Below are 24,779 nucleotides of genomic sequence, written 5' to 3' on the forward strand. Positions count from 1 at the left end.
CAATAGAAAATTGAGCAAGGAATATGAAGAGAAATGCACAAGAAAGTAAAATCTCTTCCATAAAAATTATTAACCTTGATTAATAAAAGAAAAATAAATGACAATAACTGTGATGGTAAGTTGTTGCTTATCAAACAGGATGCACACACATACATATACACAAACACATACACAGGCATATGTATTTCTTTTGTAAAAGATAACACTCAATGCTAGTGATGGTGAAGTGAAAATAGACTCTCGCATAGAGTGCTGACGTGTAAATACAGTCACATACAATCTTTTAGGAGAACAAATGAACAGGATGTACCAAAAATCTTTGCTACATTTCTATACTTTTACCCAGTAATTAATTCTAGGACTTTATCCAAGGAAGCAATGAGTAATGAGTACAAAAAACCTAATGGAAAATGATGTTCATTGCAATTCTATTCATAATAATGGAAGCTTTCAGAAACCATTTAAATGACCAAAAGTAGAAGAATGTTTAAATAAATATGGTGCACTAATATACCATAGAAGATATTGTTTAACAGTTAAAATTATATTTTGCAGAATTTTAAGGACATGTGGAAGATGTCAATAGTATAATGTTAAACCAAAATTTAGAATACAAAGATGTGCTATAAATTTTAATATATAAACAATATATACAAACTGTAATTGGAGATCTGAAGGGAAATACTATGAATAGTATCTGCGTACAGATATATGGGTGCTTATTTTCTTCTGTATATTTTTTGAATTTTCTAAATTTTTAACATGAGCATATTTTAATTTATAATTAGTAAAAAGGAACATTTCTATAAATGAGCTTGAGAATGGCATATATAATATTTTGAATATAGGTAATCCAAAAATGTACTCTAGAATCACATCCTTCTATCAATAAGAAAATGATTATTCCCCTGTCAATGAAAACCTCAAATATTTCAGTACAGACATAGAAATTCCAGACGGGGAGGGGGGGATTGCAAACATCTACGGAAGAGGAAAATATGCACAAATAACTAAAACAGTCATGACAAAATTATGGAAGAGGTAAATTTGGAAATTACATAAAACATAGAGTTTCATTTGCTGAAGTAAATAGCTAAAGAGAGTTTATTAACCTCAGATTGAGGCAAAGAGGCTCAATGAGGGTTTAGACTACATTTTGGATAATAGAAACATATAAGCAGTAGTTTCTACCTTGTCTCCAAGTTTCTTTCTTCTTTTTTTCTTTTTTTGGATAAATAGAAGCTATTCTTCATTCTCCAACCTTCACATGACCTTGGGACGTAGCAGGTGATACAGTTGCCTACAGTGAAAACTCCTAGCTGCTTTAGGGAACAGATACAAATTCTCAGCACATTTCTTTTTTTCTTGCAAATAACATGCACCCCTGGCTTAAAGAGTTAGTGAAAAAGAAAACAGAAGGGAAAGATTCAAAAGCCATCCCTCATCCAGTGGGATTTTCTTAACTTTTCATGAGTACCCTACACATTTGACTATTTCCTCCTTCCTAAATCACCCCTCCCCTTGCCTTCAGCAATACCATAATGTCCTCGTTTTCTACTCTTTACCACACCTCCTCTCCCCATCACCACTTTCCCTGCTCTTTCTCAGCCTCTTTCACCTGCTCATTATCTTTTCCCCAGCAAATAGTTTTTGGAGTAACTCAAGATGGCTTTCTTTTCACCCTAACTCTATGTTTTCCCCAAGTGAATCTATGCAAACTTCTGGCTGCAACTGCAATCTAACTACTAATGAATCACCTATGTATAGCTACATCCCAGACTCAGTGACATACTGGAGCCAGCTCGCACCCTCTTGCAAGAACCAGTTTTGCACATACCTTCCCAAGTTACATTGGTAGCTTGAAATTGGCTGTGGTGGGGGTATTTTACACCATGGAGAATGACAAAGCAGACCTTTTTACCCCTGGAGAGCTGGTTGTTAAGCATTTACTAACATACCATTACCTAGTCCTGTCCTCTCAGTTTCAGATCCTTTGTTCAACTGCCCGCTGCCATTTCCATTTCCTTGTTCAAAGACACCACCAATATTACTCAAATATGCTAACTTTCTCCTGACACTGGACATTTTCAAAATTCCCTAAGTGCTTCTATTAGTGACAGGCACTGAATAGAGAAAACCCAAACCCTCCATTATTCTCGATGACACCCATTCCTTCATCAACTCCACTAACTGCAGAATCACCTACCCCATTAGTCAACAAGAGCTCTTAAATATTTCTCAATCAATCCACTCCTTTCCATCTCTGCACCTACCATAATATCCTTCCTGGAAACTTATTTCTTTTTAACTGGCCTTTGGGCTTCGTAGTTTTATTGAATTGTGGTCCCACTCCCTATTTCTCCTTCCCTGTTTCCATCAGTTTCTCATTGGCTTCCCTTTTGAAAGGCTTTCCTTCTATCTGATCCCTGTTGCCAACAGAGGAACCCACTTCAGGGAGGAGAAGACTAGAGAATCCTAGAGTTGCCAGGCATGAAAGTCCACCACAGTAAAATTCACTTTTAATATTAATATAGTTATTTTAAATTTACTCTTAATCTTATATCATTAAGGTATGGTCAATAATAATGATGATAACCATTTATTAAGCACCTCTATGAGCTAACTTCCAAAACCACAAAGTAGTAGGGATTATTATCCCTATTTTTCAGATAAAGAAATGGAGTCTCAAAAAGATTAAGAAATTGTCATGGGGTCTCACGGTTGCTGAGTGGCAATGATTGAATTCAATTCTCGTTCAAAACATATGCTTTTCCTGCCATACTATTCTGCCTTGTCAACAAACCAAAGGGGCAGCATTGCTCCTGGTATCGTATCAATCTTGATTCAAGTCTGTTAGGCATTTAAGATTAAATTTTATTCTTTATTTCCTGACTACATGTCTTAGCTAACTCCAACCTTCAAAGCAAAACAACAACAAAACTAATTCTCAGAGCCGTACTCCATCCTAAAATATTTATTTACCATCTTTTTCAGAGATTCATCAGAGAAAATATATAGATGCCCCTAATCATAGGGCCAATGTGACTCTTCTTCCTTTTGCTTTCCTTGTTTCCTTCATTTATTCACCTGACCAGCATCTAGTGAGAGCTTACTCTGTACCAGACACTACTACACTTGCCAGGAGAAAAGATATAGTAAGATGGACATAGAGGAAGTGTCTCTGCCCTTGAGCAATGCATGGTCTAGTGAAGGAAAAAGGTAAATAAACAAAGCTGTATCACAAGCTATGATGAACTCTTCAAAAGAATAGTATTTAGGTCAAAATTTATGGAGAAAGAAGCAAGTTCCTATCTCTTCCTTCAGAAAAGGGTAGACAAGGAAAGCTTGAGAGCTTTATTCCTTAAGAAAAATTTGCCTGTCATGGGTAAACCTGTTGACTCTCACTTGACTCTGGTTCTTGAAATAGAAAGAAATAGAAATAAAAACTGGTGAGAAAAGTGTAGCATTTCATTTTAAGTTCTTATAAATTGGCAACTTTCTTTTTTTGTATATTTAATCATAGTACATCATTCTCTTTTTTTGTCTTTATTTTTTTAATATTACATTAAAAAAATATGAGGTCCCCATATACCCCCCCACCCCCCTTGCCCCACTCCTCCCCCCATAACAACAATCTCCTTCATTATTATGAGACATTCATTACATTTGGTGAATACATCTCTGAGCACCGCTGTAATGGTCCACATCATAGCCCTCACTCTCCCACATTCCACCCAGTGGGCCATGGGAGGACATACAATGTCCAGTAACTGTCCCTGCAGCACCACCCAGGACAACTCCAAGTCCTGTAAATGCCCCCACATCTCATCTCTTCCTCCCATTCCCTACCCTCAACATAATGATCTATTCTGGTTATAAAATGGGCCAGTGACTTTACCTTCCGGAAGATCCTTCATCTTCGTCTATAAACAGAATCCAGGCAAAGTCTAACTGCATGAATTACCCTTCGGATTCTCTCATTCACCTCATCAATCTGTCTCCATATTCCACTAATGTATTTCCCTTAAATGCCCATTCTTTGCCAAATTAAGGCCAGAAATAAGAGATGAGTAAATATTTTTATAATTCCCTCTTGATTAATGTGTACTAATATGGATAATTATTAAAAATTATAACAATGTAAAAATAAAAATATTCTTTCAATTTTTGCCTAGGATTTATAGGGGGAGATGCCACTTGGGTATGCTGTGGGTGTTCATAGTAATAGAAGGATATTATATATATTCTTGTCCTTTAGCCTAGCAGATAAAGAGAGTCTACTTCTCTAATTACTAAAGGGTTCCCCAAAAGGATATAATTGTGTGTTATGCAACATATCTTCAGCTATCGTTTCACACACTCACACCACAGAATATAATCCTTTTTCTTCTTCCCTCTCAATATTCATTCTCTCTCTCTCCACTCTCTTCCCCCTGCTCACCCCAACTCTTTTTCTATCTACCATCCTCCATCCATCCCTCCATCCCTCCATCCCTCCATGTAACAGGTGTATATTGGATACCTACACTGAATCACACACACTAGACCCTGAGCTACAGAGGTGAATTAGTCATGGCATCTGCCTTCAAGAACTGTGCAGTGAAGAGATAGGCAAGTGTCAAGGCAATTATGACACATTCTTTCATGGCGAAGAAGGTGTGATGAGGAAGTTTGTAGGAGGGTTATCAGCAGAGTCCTGACACACTGGGGCCAAAGAATGGGTGGAAGTTTGTCAGATACAAGAAGTTGAGCTAAAAAGAGAAATATCTATTATAGGATAATTACACAAACCTAAGAAACATGTGTATCTGCAGACTTGTATGAAGATGCCTGCCTCACACTTCCCAGTGTTCTTTTAAGGAGTCATTTCTGTAAGGCTCTCAATGGATAACTTTTGCCTCCAAATTCTGTTTTCATTTAGGCTGAAAGAAGTACCTGGGGTGTGCATTGAGGGAGGGAGATACTTTTGTGCACACACTCTTTGACCACTTTTTATGAGCAAGAATAGATTCCATATGAGAAGATTCTGTATTTGATAGCTTCAGTAAAAATTATCATTGAGCCCACAACTTGAATAAACTATTAGATTGGGAAAGTATATTAGTCAGCCAAAGGGGTGCTGATGCAAAATACCAGAAATCAGTTGTTTTATTAATAAAGGGTATTTATTTGAGGTAGAAGCTTACTGTTACCAGGCCATAAAGCATAAGTTACTTTCTTCATCAAAGTCTACTGCCACATGTTGGAGCAAGATGGCTGCTGATGCCTGCCAGGGTTCAGGCATCCTGGGTTCCTTTCTACCTGGGGCTCATTTTTCTGTGGGCTCATATCCTCTGTTTTTGCCACAAGGTCAGCTGTAGACAATCACATGACCAGCTCTGTCTCTCTCCCTGGGGCTTGATTCTCTCCAGGTTCAGCTGCTCTGCTCCCCTGTGTGCTTACTTCCTGGACTCTAACTCAAAACTTCCAACTCTGTCTTTTGCCATGTCTTTTATCTGTGAGTCCCCACTTACCGGTGTGGCCCAATCAAAGCCCTAATCATAATTTAATTAAGTAAAAGTGAAACTTCAGACAGACCAGTTTACAAACATAATCCAATAACTATTTTTGGAATTCACAAACAATGCCAAACTGCTACAGTAAGATATTAATGGAACTTCATCTGGCTGTCATCTTTACAAATCCTTTCAAATATATTGGATCAATTATAAGTGATTTTAACTATGTGTTCTTGACTTCAAGGATCTCCACAACTTTTGCCCTCTTTCTAACACATTATATGCTTTCATTCTGTCTTTACTCCAATTAAAATAACCTTTTAAATTTCACCTATTTCATCTTTCTCTCCTTGTCTTTACTACTTATTTCTCTGTTATCTTTTTGGCTGTAAATGACCTTCTCTAGGATTTAATTTTTTTCTGTTCCCCTGCATGATATCCTTTTGAGATTTGCATCTTATAGCAGATTTGTAGTGAGCTCCCAGAAATTGAGATGAGGACAGAATCAATGAGTCCATATTCCTTATGGCTAATATTATGCCACAATCCTATTCATCCTTGAAACATAAATCCAGGTGCTGTTCATGCTCAGCACATGGGCCCAAGAAATAATTTGGGGTTCTAGCACTTCGGTAGGCATGGCTCCCACTCTAACAGATAGGAAATCATCTGGTGATTAAAAACCAGTGATCTTCATCATTCTTATAATAAAAGTTTGAGTTACATAAAAATACATAAAAACATAAGGAACACAGACTATCAATACGCAGAGTAAAATGCCTTTACTCTCATCATTTATATGTAAATCTTCACAAAATATTGGTGGAGGATGGAGGTTAGGAATAATAGGTCTTTGATCTTGGCAGCTGAAGTCATTATTTGCTCCTTGTAGAGACCATCAGTATTAATCACATAACTACTATCGGGTCACTTCCTGAATGCCCTGACCCCAACATGACCGGCTCTTCCTTTTTCCCTTATGCTGCCGTCTTTCCCATCTTCACAATGCCGCCATCTTGTGCTTTCTTGTTCAGGGGTAGTCGGAAGGCTGGTAAACAAAACTTGACCATTACTTCTCCTAGTGTCAGTCCACTAAATCCCTTCCAATTAACTTAAGGGTTAATAAAAGTTATTAGTATTGAAGGACCAGAGACTTATTAAAGTTGCTTCAGGAACAAAATGGGATTATTGGAAAGGTGCCTGTGGAAAAGAAAAAACCAAAACCTACTGATAAGAAGATGCCTCCCTCTCCATCCAGGGGGCTCCTTCTCTCTTTCTGTAGCCCCTGCCTCTTCCTTCCTCTTCCACCTTCCTACATTTACCAATCTTGCACATGAATCTTTATGACCTGATTTTGTAAGACGTTCTAACCCCGTACCCATCACGAGGTGACAACTTCCTTCTCCATCTTCTGGTTTATGTTTTTGGGAGTGAATGGGATTGTCTCATTTCATCTTTTCAAGGTAGGCCATGCCAGTCATAGGTCTCAGGAAATCCTATTCAGAGGCCACCCTGATCAAATCAGGCATGATCTGGGTTGAATTCTCTGTATATTCCCTGAACATTTCCTATAAAAGAGGAAATCCCCCAAAAGGAGGATGTTTGGCAGTCACTCTGAAATATGTCAAAATTCCCTCTATTTCTTATCAATATTGACGTCTTATTTATACTTCCAGGAAAGTAAGACAGCAAGATCTATAACACACACATACACATATACACATACACACTAATTCATTCACACCCACGCATCATCCACACTCTCGTACATTATATATAAATATATATGCATAGTTTATATAGTATGCCTGCATAACCTTTTTGAAACTGCTGCTTTTATTCTTCTGAAATAAAAATAAGAACCAGCTTATGTGTGGGAAAAAAATCACTGTGATTTGAAAGACACTCGTTGCTAAAATATCAGGGAAGAAACAAGACATTTTTGGTCCCTGCGGATCTATAAGACTTTATTTCCTTTCTTTCTTAGGTGATGATAGCAGTCTAAGAAGAATCCTTAGTGTCTGAGAATCTTCAAAAACAAGGCCTTACATATGTGTCAGAAATGGTTTAGTAAAGTTTTAGGCAGAAGGGAAGTGGAAAAGTCACAGAATTGGTCTTGGGAGCCAGAAATGTAGACTTCTACCACAAGTTGCATACAAACAGAAAAACTTAATGGTATTTGCCTCAAAGTGTCATTTTCCCCATTTTCCTCCACATATCTGGATACAGTTTCTAGTATTTCAGGGCCAATATGTGTGGGAACATGGAATCCAGTGTACACAACACACTGACTCTGTCATTTGCACGCCAGTCTAGATCAATTGTCAAACAATAAACTGTTCAGTTTTCATTTTTGTGTTCCATGCTCAGCTCCCATGACAGCTAAGAAACCCAATTTACCCAAAAACTGGTTGAACTGGTAATTCCCAACTAGAAAGCTCAGCCATGCCAGATGTCTTTTTTTCCTTTCTTGCTTTGTTTCATTGGATGGAATTTAGATAAACAAGCCTGAGCAGGGAAAACTCTGGCTTGTACCAAAGATTTACAGCATTATTAGATATGCTTATCTCAAAGTCACATCCTATCACTCTCCTGAGTAAACTCTCAGTGGTTTTCTAAATCTTTGTCATTTCATGGTTACCTCTAAGCTTCCTGTCCTTTCTCGTTCTATACCACTTTGCCCTGACCCTCCTTATTGATTCTTTTTCCTTATTCTCTTTGCATATGTTATTAACTCTGCCTGGAATATCCTTATCTTTGTCTGACTAATCCCAAATTATCCTCACTCTTCAATTTAGAGGTCACATTCTCAAAAGCCCTTGTGCTACTCTACTGGCCACCTTTCTTTCCATGCCAACAGATGTTACAGCCATTGATCTACCTTCCATTACACAGTCCATTCTCTGGAAAACTGTAAACTCTGTGAAGCCAGGAAAAAATACTCCTATATCACTAGTCCCTAGTGCAAGGCTTGAAAAAATGGGTGTTGGAAGAATATTTGTTAAGTTAGTGAATGAATAAAATAACCAAACGACTTCCAGATTGTGCACTGGACTTGAAAGTGATGAGAAACCACTGTTTGAGTCCATGCTTTGTGTTGGTAACATGTAGCCAAAGGTTAAGAGGGACCGGGAGAGCTAGTGTTGATATTTTCTTTAGAGTAGACACTCCACATATTTCTCTGCATCATAGATTTTTCCAAAAGAAGTAGAGAAGTGTTATTTTGTTGATGTTGTTTTAGTTTTGCTTTTATTTTGCTTGTTTGCTTTTGTTTTTCTCTCCTGGCTATTTAACTAAAATAGTGTAATTTTCAATGATATGTGTTACATATTATGAGCACTAAATAGGAGAAATTATTCAATTGGAAAGGATTCCCAAGCAATTTTGCACTTCAAAATTGTGACGGTTCCTTAAAGCTAATACACTTTTTCATGCTCAAATTAATTAGGATCTTCTTTTCCTTTAGTTCTTCTTCTGAAGGTCAAGAGAAAACTTTCCACTACATAGGGACTCTTGTGAGACTTTGATTGTCTTTTCAAAGTAATGACAGTTTCTAGAAAAGATAAAATGCTGAGTGATTATCTTTGTTGAAGAGAAAGAGAAGAGCTTCATGACTGACTGTCTCCTGGCAGACCTGACAGCTCCCAGTCATCACTGTTACTCAGACAGAGTACCTGGGCCAGGAGGTCCATTTAAACTCTGGGCTTTCCTTTCCTCACATAAATTAAATAATCAAGTCCTTGAAGAAAAGGTTGATTTTTCTTCCTAAATTATCTAGCAATTTCAAGGACATCTTAGGGAATTACCTAAGGCTTTGGAAAAATCGTTTGTTTGTCTGCAGATACCTGGGACTTAAATTTACACAGTCAAGTGTTTATTGAGTACCTACTCAGTGACAGTATTGCAGATTGGGCTTTCCCTGAACCAGACTCATAAGAAGGTTAACATGCAGGATATTTATTTGGGAGGGTTCTGGGGTCAGTACTGTCAGAGGGAAAAAAAGGAAGGGATTGGGGAGAGGAAGAAGTTGAGCTGTGGTACAGGCTCAACAACAGTCTTGGATGACACCACAGGAAGCTCTGGAGTAAGAATGGCTTAAGTTGTCCAAGTTGGCCCAACATAGCCAAGCCCTTTTACTCCCATATTGCTTAGTCATTGGGTATGGCCTACCACAAATGGGCAAACTTCTGGTCAAAGCAGGGGGAGGATGTCTGTCTTCAGCAATCCTAGCAACTATTCAATGAGTTTGTCATTGTGGGGAGATCTTGGTGGCACATCACAGGCAGACTTTTAAAAAATGCCATTGAGAATGAAATAAATGAAACCTGCTAACTTTAAAAATGAGAGTTCACAGTACAAACAGGGAGACAAACCTAGAAAAACTCAAAGGATTAAGAGCAATTACCCTCAGAGCCATGGGAAAAGAGCCACTAATTGTGACTGTGGCAATCAAGGAAAGTCTCCTAGAGGAGGTGCCATGTGAGTCAGTCCTTCAAGGATGAGAAGCATTTCAACAGGATGAAAATTGTGGGGAGGGCCTATAGTCTGAGGGGAGGGCTTGAATTAGGCAGAGAGAAATGTGTTGGTAGATGAATGGTAGAAATTTGACTGTAAGAAAGGAAGAGAGGGAAAGAGTTGGTGAGAGAGAAAAAAAGATGGACAGCTGAACCCAACTGCAGAGATCTTTGATTATAATCCTGAAGATACTGACAATTACCAAAAAAAAAGGAAAATCCTGTTTCAGTCATAATTTTATACCACCATGGCTTCAAATTGAAGTAACACGGTTTTTGGTTTTGTTTTTTGTTTTTATCACGAGTCAGGTTTCAGTCAAAGAATGGCATAGTATCAGCTGAAGCTAAGTAACAGGTACCCCTTGACATTTGACACTTACTCTTCAATCCTATGGTCTCTAAGGCTCTCATAAACATATATCTAGTCACCCTCTGCAGTTGTGTTACTTCCCTCACCCTCTTTGCAGCCTCTTGCATTGGTGCCATCGTTCATTCCCATACCATTATTTCATGGATTAAGAAACCCTTCCCCAAAGCGTCTACTGACCACCCAGACCCCACAACCTGTCTCTACCTCAACAGTGTTCTAGATCACATTATCAGAATTTCATTGAAACTGTGCAGGAGTTTTATGGTTACAACTGGACCATAAATTTCTGTGATGAATTAGTTATCTATTCGTTATCTATTGATGTGTATAAAAATTTCCCCAATATTTAGAGCCATAGAACAACCATAAACATCCGTCATCTCATTCAGTTACTCTGGGTCACAAATTCTGGGAGTGGCTTAGTTCGGTTTCCCTGACTCAGGAGCTCTTGTGAAGTTTCATTTCAATGTCGGTCATGGCTACAGAATCTAAGGGCTTGACCGGGACTGGAGATCTGCTTCCATGGTGATGCATTCACATGCCTGGAAGGTTGATGCTGTCTGTTGGCCCGGAGTCTCAGCTCCTCACCATGTGGACCTCTTCTTAGGGCTTCTTTGTTGTCCTCAGAGCATGGCAGCTGGTTTCCCTTGAGTGTATGAGCCAAGAAAGAGAGGCAGAAGCCACTCTGTCTTTTGTGACCTGGCTGAAAGTCATGCTCTGTCATTTCCCCACTATCCTGTTGATTACACAGGTCAACCTATTCATCGAGGGAGGGGACTTGTAGTCACACAAAGGTGTGAATAGCAGGAAACAAGGATCACTGGGGACCTCCTCAGAGGCTAGCTATCCACCCGAAGAAGAAAGGGGCCATATTATGTTCCTGTATTTCTTCCTGAGGTCCTACCATTTATGTCCAGCTATGGGTGAATATATTTTGCAACTCTGTATGCCTAGCCCATAGGTCTGAATTGACCCTCCTATAGCCAAAATGTGATAACATTTTATAAAATTATTTTAAATTTAAAATTTTAGTAAACTGTTATCAGCAGTGAAAAATAATGCAAATTATGCAGATATAAAAGCCAATCTTTAAAAATGTTAACCTACAGAGTTGGCTAATACGACCATTGAAATATCACTTTGTTCTAGCAGTTGAGCCCAAGTTTCATCTAATCTACTTTCAAGTGGTAGGTGGACAAGCCCAGGTTTCTTATGAATTATATTCTCTATTTAACCAGTACTGCTCAATATACTGCATCAGTATTCATGAAAAGAAAAAAATATGAAAATATGGCCTTTTATTTCAAATGCTTAAGCTGTGCATAGATTTTAAAGCAGTTTCTCAGTTGGAGACAGATTAGGTATTTATGTTTCCTGTGATTTTTTATAATCTTAAATATGAAATGTGAGTGTTACCTCCATATGAAAGTAGCAGTAATAATGTCTGTCTGCATAAAATCTCCCTACCACAAAGGTGAATCTCTGTTTATTTCTTGAAAATGTTTTTACAAGAGGCTGTGGGTAGCCATTTCCAATACAGAGAAGGCCAGTTGATCAGATAGCAGCAAAACTAATGAAAAGCATCATGGAAGTGACAGCAAGATTAATTAAGTTCCTCCAGTTGTATTCACGTGTGGCGTGCAGAGTTCCTTTGGGGACTGCTGCAGTTAAATGGTATTCATGGTGACAAATACTGTAGATTTCCAATACTGACACTTTTGAGTCAAGGGTAAAAATCACATTCGGTCATTTTATCCGCCAAAAGGATCAGAGATGAGCCCTTAGCATTATTAGCATGTTTGAGCAAAGCCAAGGTGAAATTGAGATATAATTAAAACAATGTTGAAACTGCAAGGTTTTGTTTTCCATTTACACATTTCCTTTATGTATTTTCGACATTTTGACAGAGGAAGCCAAACAAATTTCCATCTACTGTATTTGACTGGAGGCACAGAATTATGCACACTTGGAAACACTTTCAATTACTTTGTGAATTCCTGCAACACTGGGGCACAGTTGCACTGTCTCTCTGTTCACTCTATATAGCTATTATCACAGTATATATAAAAATGGAATGTCTGTGACCTAAAGCATCCAAATTTACTAGAGCTGGTCTCAATTTATCTGGAAGGATCTTTTTTTAAGGCAAAAGAAGAAATTCAATATAATGCTGTTTTCTTCTTCCATTTTATTTGCAAGCACATTTGTTGTGGGGCTGAAGTGGGGGAAGCTTATTCTCAAATAGCTGTCCAAGAACTATAAATGAATTTTATTTTAAGAAAAATTGGAAACCTCTGGAGTGTATAAGATCTTTCAACCTGCTACACAAGATGTATTAACTCACGTTATTGTGTCACCAAATGTTTTCCTAGGCATATTATTACATTTCCGTCCTTGGAAATACTTTGCGTTTCATTCACGTACTCACCAACTACTTCCAACATTATTTGTCAGAGTTCAAATCCTTTAACCTGGACTATGATACCTCTTTACTTTGCACAAAGATCTTTTTATGAAACTTGCTCTTGAGACATTCTCACTTGTTCTTGGTCTCCAAGACACCTCATCTAATATTCCACCCTTGTTTTATGCCATTTCCCCAATTTTTCTGCATTATATCAATCTGGGCCAATATTAAAGACCAGGCTCAATTAAGTTCTGCTTCTTTCCTGGAGTTTCCAGGATTGCCTGAAGCCCATAGCAGTTTCATATTTTTTTCAAATCCTTGTACATGTGTCCTAGATTATTCATTTGCCACTAACTTTATACTATAAATATTTTTACTTATATTTTGGTATATGTTTCACTGAGATACCAAGTCCTCTGAAAGGCCAGGCAGTAGTTTAAATATCAGAGTTTAGAATCTCCTTTCCTTTTTGGTCAATGATCATGATGGTTATAATAAGCATGATTTCTTAGAAGTGAGGCACTGAATTTGGTGGCCTAGAGCCACCACACTTAACATTTGGCTTCTATCTAATTTGTTTTCTTTTAGGAAGTATCTGGGAAAGAACCCTGGACATTGTACATGGGAAGCAGGCGCTCAACCGCCGAGCGAAATCCACTCCCTCTGTTTTTAGAGACAACATCTACTAGTTTAAAAGAAAGAAACTAGAATGAAACTTTAAAAAAAAAGATAAAATTATGCACAACTTCCTGAAGGGATTTGAGAAAAAAAGAGAAGTAACGAACAGTTTGGCATGGGAGATAGATGATCCCAGAGCATTCAGGAAAGCGGCTTCTGATGCTTCCTGTTTTAAGGGGGTCATGACTACCGATCTTCAGGGCAGATGCCCTAGTAAAAGCCCACTAGAAGAGCAGCCAGGTGCTGGATTAGCTTCCCCTGAACCCCCGCTGCCTGATCTCTCTGTTTTAGATTTGGCTCCATACGGGCTTCTTCATTCTCCTCCACCCACACAATTTCTGATGTTTCTATTCTGATGACTGGCCTTTTCTTGGAGACTTGGGGTTTCTCTCTCTACCCTAAGGTTGTTCTTTGTGTCTCCTCACTGGCCATGCAGTTTTGACCCCTGTCTCCTTCCACCACCAAGCTTGCTGCTTCTTAAATCATAGACCATGTCTGGTTTTAACGGGATGCTCCAGTCACTACCTTGATATGCCATGCCTTTGCAGTGCATTTCTGCTACATTCCAGGGTATGTTAAACATTCAAGGAATTGATATTTATCCAGCATTTTCTCTGACTCCAAAGGGCCTTTAGTCTACTCGGGGAATATCTCTGACAGAATAGATCATTGAAATGCAGTCTGACAAATACCGTAATAGGGTTATGCAAAGAGTGTTTAGGAGTTCACTGGAGGAACCCATGAGTCAGACCTAAATCCAGGGATGGCTTTTTAGAAAACAAAATATCTGAGCAGTCTGAGATGGTAGATAAAGCTAACCAGACAAATAAAGGGAAAAATAAAAGGCATCCCCGAGAGAATAAACCCTTGTATTTTCATTAGGATCAGGAGAGAACATCACCTAGGGGTAAAAGACACGACTTTTTCACTCTTACTGCATGCCTCCAGGTATGAGGCATTGTGGGAGGCACTGGATATACGATGGACATGGATGCCATCTATATCCAGTAGATGTTGATGTAGATGCCAACTACAAAACATTGTAAAAGAGCCCCTGCTAACTTTCTGTCAGAATAAATGGGGGCCAGAAATATTAGGGTTTGCGGGATGTCTCCAAAGTCAAGGAAACCCAGATAGACAAAATTTTGCCATATTATGGTATTTTATAATGTTTTGATTCTTATCACAAAATTAGCATTTGCTTTCTTATAGGCAATTACCTTTTCAGACTGAGGTTATATGGCCCCCAGGCATTTAATTTCCCAGGAAACATCAAGTGAGATTCTGGGAATACAAATGATTTATGGGTTTGTAGCAGTGTTTATGCAATAAAATAATCTGGTTAAAATGCTACTCAGACCAATTCAACTAGGTATCTGGTCTCATGTGGACAAATTACTTACTGTTTGGAAGAGTTACTCTACTTTTCAAACTCTTCGACATTGGGGATGGTATATTAGGAGAACACTCAGGCTTAAAAGAAACAGCCTTCCATAAAATGTCATTCACATGTCAACACGTAGTCATTCAACAAATTGTTATGCTTTTAACAAATATTCAATTACTAAATATTACATACTTGGCCTTGTACACTTATTTAGAATGCCCCAGTGCCCAGTATAGTCCCTATTCTCTTTTTTCTATTTATAGTCCCTTGATTGTGCCATCTAGTCTCAAGGCTTTAATTGTCACCTTTAAAAGGATGACTTCCAAAATTAAATACAAAACACAAACCTTTCCCCCCTGAACTCCAGCTCCATATAGACAAACTGCTTATGGAACATTTCCACTTGGCTATCTCATCAGCCCATGAGACTAAATATACCCCATGTCGACACTCCCTTTATCCTCCACCCAAACATGTTTTCCCACAATCTTTCAGCTCATAGCGGCTCTATCCTTTTAATGGCTCAGCCCCCAAGTCTTGAATAATCCATTACTGCTTTTCCTTTCTTTTCCATCACCTGTCAAACACACCAGGAAATCCTGCTGGCTCTATCTTGACAGAGGTACAACGTCTGACCACCTTTTTGTTTTTTTAACACCTCCACTGTTTCCGACCTGTTCAGGTAACCACCTCTTGTCCAGATTATTACAAAGCCTTTCTAACTGGCCACTTCGTGTCTTTCCTTACTTCCTTTAATCCATTCTCCCCACACCAGCAATTGGGAATCTGTTAAAATATGTCAGATCATGTCACTCCTAATTTTTCCCAGGTAAGTCGGAATAAATGCCCAAATCCTTGTCATGGTCTACAAAGTCCTACTGGAGTTTACTCCATGGTACCTTCTTGACTTCAGCTCCCAGCTTGCTCTTTAGTGCCTGTTCTCATCTAGCTTTGGCTCATCTAGCATTGGCTTGTTGTGCTTGTTGTTGACTTGTTGTGTAGTCAGGTGTGTCCTTCCTCAGATCTTTTTGTACTTTTGCAGAGTTCTTTCTTTTTTTTTTAAGATTTAAAAAAAAATATTTCTCTCTCCTTCCCCCTTGCCCTCCAAGTTGTCTGCTCCCTGTGTCCATTCACTGTGTGTTCTTCCTTGTCTGCTTGTATTTTTTGTCAGCAGCACTGGGAATCTGTGTCTCTTTTTGTTGCGTCATCTTGCTGCATCAGCTCTCCGTGTGGGTGGTGCCACCTGGGCAGACTACACTTTTTTCACACTGGGTGGCTCTCCTTATGGGGCACACTCCTTGTGAATGGGGCTCCCCTACATGGGGGACACCCCTGTGTGGCACGGCACTCCTTGCACACATCAGCACAGCACGTGGGCCAGCTCCACACAGATCAGAAGGCCTGGGTTTGAACCCTGGGTCTCCCATGTGGTAGACGGATGCTCTATCCATTGAGCCAAAGCTGCTTCCCTCTGCAGAGTTCTTTATCCAGCCCCTAGAACAAGGTTTGGCATTTCATAGACATTCAAAAGACACTGAGGTCTGTTAAATAAATATTGAGTGAATGAATATATATATGAATGACTTCATTCATTAAAGGACTGGTTTGTACTGGGTCATGGGAATAGAACATCTCTTTCATTTGGGAGATAGCAAGGAAAGAGACGTTCCCACTCTGTGAGTGCTAGAGCAGGAGTGCTCTGTGAAAAGAAAGGAGCAGCACCTCATTCTGTCTTATGGTTAGGAAGGTGTTTTCAAGAGGCTTAATAATTAAATAGAAGCCCAAAGTTTGAATGGGAACTGTCCAGGTATAGAGAGCATTTGAACAACATGTTCTAAGCACACAGGTAAGAGGGAATTACATTGGTGCTATAGGGTTGGAGTGAAGGGTGTTAAAAGCAAAGCATTTGCAAATGGAGAAGTAAGCAGAGACCTCATTGAGAATGGCCTGATAAATCTCATACAGTACATAATGGCAGTGAAGCATATTAAGTAAGGGAGTGAATGATCATATCTTTTTTTTTTTTTTTAAAGAGATAATAATGGATTTAATATGGAGAATGGATTGGACTCTGGCAAGCCCGAAGTCAGGTACATTGTATAAAATTATACTTGCTGCCATCTGAATAAGATGGCCCGAGCTAAGGCAATGGAAGGCGCAACTGGGCTAAGCTAGCGCCATACTAAATTACTGCTGCATACAGCTATGAGAACTTGGAAGGACAAACCAGCTCACACACTGTGGCCCACAGTACCACCTGCCATCTGCATTGCATGGCATTTAAGAACAGCTGCTGCCGAGCATGGACAAATTCAATTTGTGTAACCACTTTGCACAAAACATCATCAACCTCAAAGAATTGACTGCAGGTACATAAAAAGGCACACTGTTTTACACACAATACAGCTGTTCTTGGTATGTGCATTCATTCATTCACCGAATCTTTATTGAATAGTGACGAGTGCAAGGTACCCTTCTAAGATCTGTTGATGCATGCAATGAACAACAGACAAAAATCCTTGCCCTCGTGGAGGTGACATCCTAGCGAGGAGAGAACAAACAAAGACCAGGCTAGCTGAAATGGCATGGCAGGTGGTGATAACCGCTTCTGAGAAAATCAAGGCAGGGAAGGAGGTCAGGAAATTCCAGAGTGGGAGCCAAGGCAGTTTGAAGATGGAAAAAGGGAAAAGAAGCAGGAAAGACTGATCAACATTTGAGCAAGCCCGAGAAGATAAAGGATCAAGTCATGCCGCTCTCTGGATATTAGAGCAGAGGGAAAATTCTCATCTCACCGTGATGTCTTAACCTAACACATGTCACTGGTTTGACGGCATCTTTTGCTGGAATAGTGGAAAGTATGTTTCTACCTGGCAAGAAGGTTGGTGCCATGACTGGACCCAGATGAAGTGGCCTGATTCCCGCTCAGAAGCTTCCATTGCTCAGAGCTTCTCAGAGCCAGATAAAGGTCATGGGTGGGAACTGGGTCTCCCTTGAAGCTGTTGGGTCAGCCCCTTGCAGTGACATGTGAATGCATCTCTCAGGCATGGCTAGCAAGTTCCCAACCCCACGTCTAGCCAATGTCAGCAGCGGCTTCATTTCAGATCTTTTTTCTGTTTTGAAAATAAAAATGGTTGCATTTTTCCTTTTATAGAACTAATACATTCACAATGATGTGCTACCATTACCACCATCCATTATATATTTGAAAGTGGTTTATAGGGGAAATTTGGGGTTGTATGTATGTTACAAGAATAAACTGTTCTAGTAGCATAGGACTGTGCAGCACAGACAGTGAATCCTAGTGTAAACTCTGGACTATAATTAATAGCACAATGATAATATTAGTTCATCAATTGTACCAAGGTACCACCTTCATGCAAGGTACTAATAGTAGGGGGTCGCATATGGAAACTCTGCATGACTTTTCTGTAAACTTATACATTCTCAATAAAAAATATTTGTTAAAAAGTAATATATTCAAATAAAGTAATTTTAAGGGAAACAAAAAAAAGTATAAAATGAAAATGAAAATCCTTGATGTTTTCCACCTAGAGATAAGAAACATTAAATTACATTAATTGGGGGGGCACACCTTTATAAAGAGGATACCACCCTTTTATTAGTTGTACGGCATTCCATAGCATGGACAAAACACTGAGCTGACTCTTGGATGCCATACTCTTTCGAAATCTACATATTGTTCTTTTAGGTATAATCCTCTGTAAACCAGGCGCAAGTTGGCATGTTCTATTATCAAATACTTTCTGGCTGATTATTTGTGACTGTAGTTTTTTTTTTTTTTTTTTTTGGAACATATAGTGACATAATTTTATTGGGAAAGATCTTTTTTTGAACCAGTATAAATAGCAAATGCCTTTGAGTAAAGGCACTGGTTGGAGGAATCTAACATAAACTCAAAATACAAAGAGTGAATCAGCTACTCTTTACTAACCGAATCATTGAGAAAATGAATATCTGAGCCTCAGATTCTTCATCTGTGACATTGATAATCTCCATATTTATCACAAATTGAGAGTGAGTCAGCAAGATGATGTATATGAAAGTACCTTGTAATTGCAAAATGGCATGCAAATGTAAGAGTGTTAGTAACGTATTAGGACAGTCCTTCAGTGTCTCAAATCTTCTGTTTTTAAACTTAACACTCAATAAATACATCTTCCAACTACAGGAACTCCAAAGGACCAAAAGCTCTAGCATTAAGCTATAGTGCCCCCTAGCCCTCATAGAGTGCCAAGGCAACTGATCAGCTTAATAACTCCATCACAGATGGTTCTTTGTGATCATTAGCCTGAGGGAAGAACTATTAATTGTGCTCTTGGATGGTTTCCATCTGTTCAAAAGGCAACAAAAAGAAAAGATGCTTATGCCTTTTCTTCAGTATTTACCTGTGCCATTGTCTTCTTATTCTCAGTAGAAAAAAGGAGCACAAAGTAAACATTTTCTTTTAAATATTCTACTCCAAATTGCTCTAAACAGAGTATTTCTATAAAAACATCATTCAATTTGTCATAAGACCTGCTGTAATATTTCTGATTTATATAGAGATACACTTTTTTACAAGACTGCAAGCAAACTGTTATTACGAGCGTCATGCGCCTAATCCCAATTCCCACCACCAGATACAGAATTGTGCAAGGAAAAACCACTGGATATTTGCATGTCCACCTAGAAAAATATTTGCTAGCCTGTTTTTTAAAAGCCTGGATTTAAAAGATAGCAGTTGCTTCCTTCCACAGCCACAGTTGTTTGTTTATCTCCAGTTCTTAATTTCATTGACTTTTATTGAAATTTTTAAGCTTGAATGATCCACTAAGTAGCTGAGCGATGGATCCTTAGGAAAATGCACTTGTTGTATGAGTTTATTTTCCATGCTGTGCATTTGAGTATTATTCAGCCCAGCTCTCAGGGATTTCTTCCTAACATCTTTTTCTATGTAAGATAAGGACTGCAATTCAGTAAACCAGTGGAGGAGCCAGAGGTTTTGCTGCTGAGCTTTGCCTTCACTGGTCTTATCAAATGTATTGGGAGTGTGTGCCTGTGTGTAGTATACTGTATTGATGACCACACTTGAATTATGGCACAATCTTTCAGGCTAAATGTCTCCCCCCTTTAGGGGTCAAAGACCGATTCAGCCTCAGTCTTCCGGGCAAATGTGCTAATGAAGGTGTGGAAGGTGACTTTGATGAGCAGTTATTTATCTCTACCTTTCTCTCTCATTTTAGCCCAGGAAACCATGCAGAAATAAAGATTCCTTTCCACCAACTTTTTGTGATCTGCTCGCTTCTCAGTGAACGCCTTTAGTACCCTAGCAAGGGCCCCCGGAGTTTTGTTTTGTTTTATCTTTTATTCTTCTTAGGGAAATGACCCCAGCCTACAGGCCACAGGCCACCCTCCCTCCTCTCCCTCGGTGCAGGAGGCCACCTTTTGGCGAGGGGGACGGCATCCGCGCGGGGGGCGGGGTCGAGGTGTCTCATTCCACGTTCCGAGCCGACCTGGCTGAACCGGGTCCCCTTCTCCACGCGGGCACATCGCCCCGGGGTGCCCCTTCCCCGGTGGGGTGGGGGGGGGCGCGCAGGGACCCTCCCCCGGCTTTCCTCGAGCCCGGCAGCCCCTCCCTCCGCCGTCAAGGCGGCGCCAGCCACGGTTGGTCCAGGCCGGCGGTCGGAGCCCCTCGTGGAGCGCGCGCGAGCCGGGGGTGGGGACGCCAGGGGAGGGTGGTGGGGGGGGGCTCTGTTTGTAGTACTCCCGGTCCTGATGTCACAGGCGCGGCAAGGACATCGCAAGGAGGAGTCGGATTACAGGCGGGATGGGCAGTGCCGCCCGCAGCCCGCGCGCGCGCCCCGGCCGCCGGCGAGCCTAGGCGGGGAGGCAGGCTGCGCGGCGCTGCCCGCGGCGCGGGGACGCTGCCACCGCGCGGAGCATGCGACGGCCGTGCCCTGCGCGCCCGCCCGCTGATGCCCAGGACGCCGCGGCGGGGCCCCGGCTGCATGCTTAACGGCAAGCAGGATGTATTTTGGTGAGTGCTCCCTGCGGTGAGGTCATTCAAAGGGTGCCGGGCGCTCGGCGGTGCAGACGAGCCCCTTAAAAAAAAAAACAACAAAAAAACACCTTTCAGCCGCGAGAATATAGATATTGACCGTCACCCACCTCCCTCGGGCAAGCGGAGGGCCGATGCCGCCTTCGGGGCTGGCTTTGGGTCCCCATCGGGGCTAGGTCCTGAGTCGCGGATGAGTTCCCCTCGGGAGGAGGCACGAGGCAGGGGTGGTGGTGGATAAACTTTGCCTTGGTGCGTCCGCACGAACTTGGCTTTGAACTCGATGGAGGAGACATGGCGCGGCAGGGCAAGTCCGCGGCTAACTTGATGGAAGGTGAAAACAAAGTTCCCGTACCACGGAGGCTGGGAGGAGCTCAGTGACTATCGGGATTTTTCATTCAGCCTCTGGTTTGCCCCAAATTCTGAAGCCGGAAGGGCCGGCGGTCTCCCCTGTGCAGGGGTTGAGCAGCTGAGAACACGCCTCCATGCCGTTCCAGGTTTCCGTGTAGCTAGGAGCAGCCGAGCACAAAATGCATATTATTTTAAGCCTTGAGAGGTCTCAGAGCTGTTAAATATTTGTGCAGTTAAGTTCTGTGCCACGGTGGAAACCTCCCTTAGGTTTTCAGCCGAGCTGCCTGCATTTCCAGAAGACATGCTGAGGCTCAGAGCACGGCTGTCAGCCCAGCACTGGAAGCTGCTCAGAGCTGGCCGATTGCTCTGTAATGCTGCAACTTACTGCTAGGAGAGAAGGCAAAGCCCCTTCCCCAAATGAGAAGAAGCCAAGGATTAAGACGGAATATACTTTCTGCCTTCCTGAAGTTATGCTTTCATTCTGTAAGTCCCATCCAGCACGCTCATTTAAAGGCATCTACGAATATTAAAAGGCTTGTGAGAGCAACTGGAGAGGAGCTAGGGAATGATTCCAAGATGCAAGTGTTGTGGGTGATTTCTTGGTTTGCTTTAAATATTAAAACTGGAGTCTACTGTCAGATGAAAGGGATGCACCATTTAGATCAACTTGACTTGGGGGAGAATTTGTTTGCTGGGCATTAATTTCCATGTGCCTTATTCGCTTTGTTTTGTTTTTATGAACCTTTGAGAAATTTGAGGAAGTATGGAAGGAACCCGAGCTGCAAAAGCTAAATGTCTTTAGTTGTCTTGACAGCAGTTTTAATTTCCCTATAATTTGTGTCACATTAGTAAAGATGTCTTAAAATAACCGAAATTGATTTTGAAGAAACAATCCTCATTTCGAAGGCAAATTTAAGCAGAATGCACAGTTAAAAATGCCTCTTTCCAGTGGGTCGTGATAGAGGTGTTGATGTTAAGCTTGTTTATTGGCAATACAAATGCTGATCATGAAGATCTTTTTTTGAGAAATGGGATTGCTTGTAAAGAGAATTATGTCTTTCGGATAAAAACAAAAATCTCGGTGGCTTGTGTGGTGATACTGAGGGGTGGTGAGGCAGGTTATAATTTCAGTTTAAGTTTTCAGCCCTTTGAAACAATTCCTTACGAGATTGTGGTGAGGGAGTAGGGTCGACTAAAGTAGGAGCATAGTTTAAGAGTACTGGTCAGAGGCTGTCCAAACTGTACCGGATTATCATGTGGCCATTGTGGAAATGTTCACTGGGCAAGCTCATGTTATCAGCTATGTGCTGGGCCAGCCGGCGGCTAACGCAGGGTGATTCACAGGGTAATTAGGCTCATTGTGTAATTCAAGTTTTTAATAGCATGTATTGAAATGTGATGTCTTACTCCGGCTGAAGCTATACTCGTTTAAAGACAGGGCTACAGTTTTGCTCTGTGTCACGATCATGGTTATGTCTTACCATGATTCCGGCATGAGATATGTTTCTCTCTTCCTGGAGGAGACCGTGTGCGTACAGGAATGCCATATCTTTCAGGTTATGCTAGGCAGCCCCTTACTCAAGCTGTCAGGCTTCCCACCATTCTGGGTGCCCACCTGTCTCTAATAAAATACATGGTTACGGGAGGTAGAGCAGGAAGAATTGAGCCATCCATCCCAGGCATGTTAAGATTCAAAAGCATTCTGATGTTTGCAAGTCCCTAAGGATATGCGTTGCACAGAAAGGAACATGTGTATATATACATATATGTGTTTATGAGTGTGTGCATTCTCCAAAATTTCTATTTCAGAAAAATTTTCAAAACAGTGCTTTCTTTCACTTTGCAATTCGGTTGAGCATCACTTACCTATTTATTTTAGAACTACAAATAGTTTATTTGTAGTTCTAAAACAGGGGCAAAGGGAAAGAGGTGTTACTTTCTTGGACTTTTCTGGCAATTTGTGGGAATGGGGTGGGGGGGGTCAGAAGATTTTTAGTGGCTTCCCAAGAAGGGAGTGATTAAGAGCATGGGGTGCTATGGCATGGGTGGATGAAACAAGCCGGCAGGCTATTTACTTATCTATAAATAGTCTAATTTGTCAGCATTTGCTCCCACCGCCCACCGCCCTCTTCAAATAAAACTTAAGAATCATTGCCCGAGCAGGCTGCTTCTCTTTAAACCTCCTGCCCCTTCGGGACTGGACAATTGGACTCTGTCCTAGCTCAGTCAGAGTCAGTTGGGTGTGTGTGAGTTGTTGGAATATGCAATTCCAGTTTTCCGGAATAGCTCAGGTTTTGAATGTGTCTGAGACTTACCAGACCAAGGGACCACTTTAATGACTTAACCCTTCCTCTTATCACCGATTGAAGTTTTAGCAGGGTTTTCAGTTATGGTTCATTTGCACTTACTGGGCAGTGAGTTAAGGGTTTGCCGTGCAATCACCGTGGATACTTTGGTTACTTAATTCTATCGATCTCGCATTCATTACTTGGAGTTGACTATAAGGTTCACATAGGAGAAAAGAAATGGGGGAAATCCCAGCCAGCATCCTGACCAGGATTTCCTGTAAAAGTTAAAGAAAATAATAAATACTTGGGAAGTGACCCTTCCCATCTCCATCCCTGTTTCACACAGTTAAAAATTACATTTGCCAAGGATGAAGAGCTGTTAATAATTTATCCAGAAACGAAAGCCAGGCTGCTGGGAGGCTTCTCCTTAGAATAAGGAAGAGAGGTGTTGGGTGGTTGTCATTCCCGCAGATGGGGTAGGGTTTGGTAAAGAAGTGCACAGTAGTGTGAAGGGCAGCCTCTTTGCTTGAGTGCACCCCGGTTATTTCACAGCGCCCAGCAGAAGCTTGCGCCTGCGTGCTGTCTCCAGCGCTGAGCACGGTATGTGGAGTCAACTCTCCCCTTCCCACCTGGCCCGGCGTAGTTCTCCCCGACTGGGGTGGTAAGTTGTTTTGCCAGTGGTCATGCCAACCGCACATTGAATTCACGGGTGGCCAGACGGGTGCCATGCTGCAGCCCTTTGCCATCAGGGGAGCAAATGAGTGTCTGGTAGCCTTGAAAATCGGTACATTATCAGGCCAGAGTTAACCATCTAGAGGCTTTGGTGGGAGTTCTAAAGGGGTGGGAGTACTCCTGGAGAACGAACTGAGGGAATCAAATATTAGAGCGCTCTGTAAATGTTACTACTGATGGTTGATAATTAAACCTGGAGAAAAGGGCGAGCAAAATTTAGAAAGTGGGAATGAGCTGTTCAAGTTCACCTTGGTTGTGCATAAGCTGTCTTAAAACACCTATGAAAAATAGGAAAAACACTTCATGCTATGCCTGTCATAACAAGAAATACTTGTCTGAGCAAGTTTTAATCTACTTAGAAAAAATCTGGTAGGAAAATTCTAGCCCAGAACCCTAAAAAGACATTTGTACATTGCCATAGGAAGGACTTTGGTTTTTTCCCCCTGGGATACTTCAAACATTCTCAAAGTCAGGGTCTGTACTTTTGTTTGTAGCCGAA

General features: G+C 40.9%; 1 protein-coding gene across 3 annotated transcripts in view; it reads left to right on the forward strand.

Moving 5' to 3' along the window:
* The window catches only part of ZNF385D (zinc finger protein 385D), a 994,621-nt gene that overhangs the window by 621,721 nt on the left and 348,121 nt on the right, over positions 1-24,779 (forward strand). Inside the window, exon 1 of one of the 3 annotated variants that reach the window (XM_004449035.5) lies at positions 20,667-21,743. The exons of 1 other annotated variant lie outside the window; for it this stretch is intronic. In XM_004449035.5, the coding sequence (XP_004449092.1) occupies positions 21,632-21,743 (112 nt within the window). In that variant the 5' untranslated portion in view covers positions 20,667-21,631. Of the gene's footprint in view, positions 1-20,666; positions 21,744-24,779 lie in introns of those variants that run through there. One more of the 3 variants, XM_004449036.4, reaches the window with a different exon arrangement.

The sequence above is a fragment of the Dasypus novemcinctus genome, chromosome 31 (genome assembly GCF_030445035.2).
Source record: "Dasypus novemcinctus isolate mDasNov1 chromosome 31, mDasNov1.1.hap2, whole genome shotgun sequence".
Taxonomy (NCBI): domain Eukaryota; kingdom Metazoa; phylum Chordata; class Mammalia; order Cingulata; family Dasypodidae; genus Dasypus; species Dasypus novemcinctus.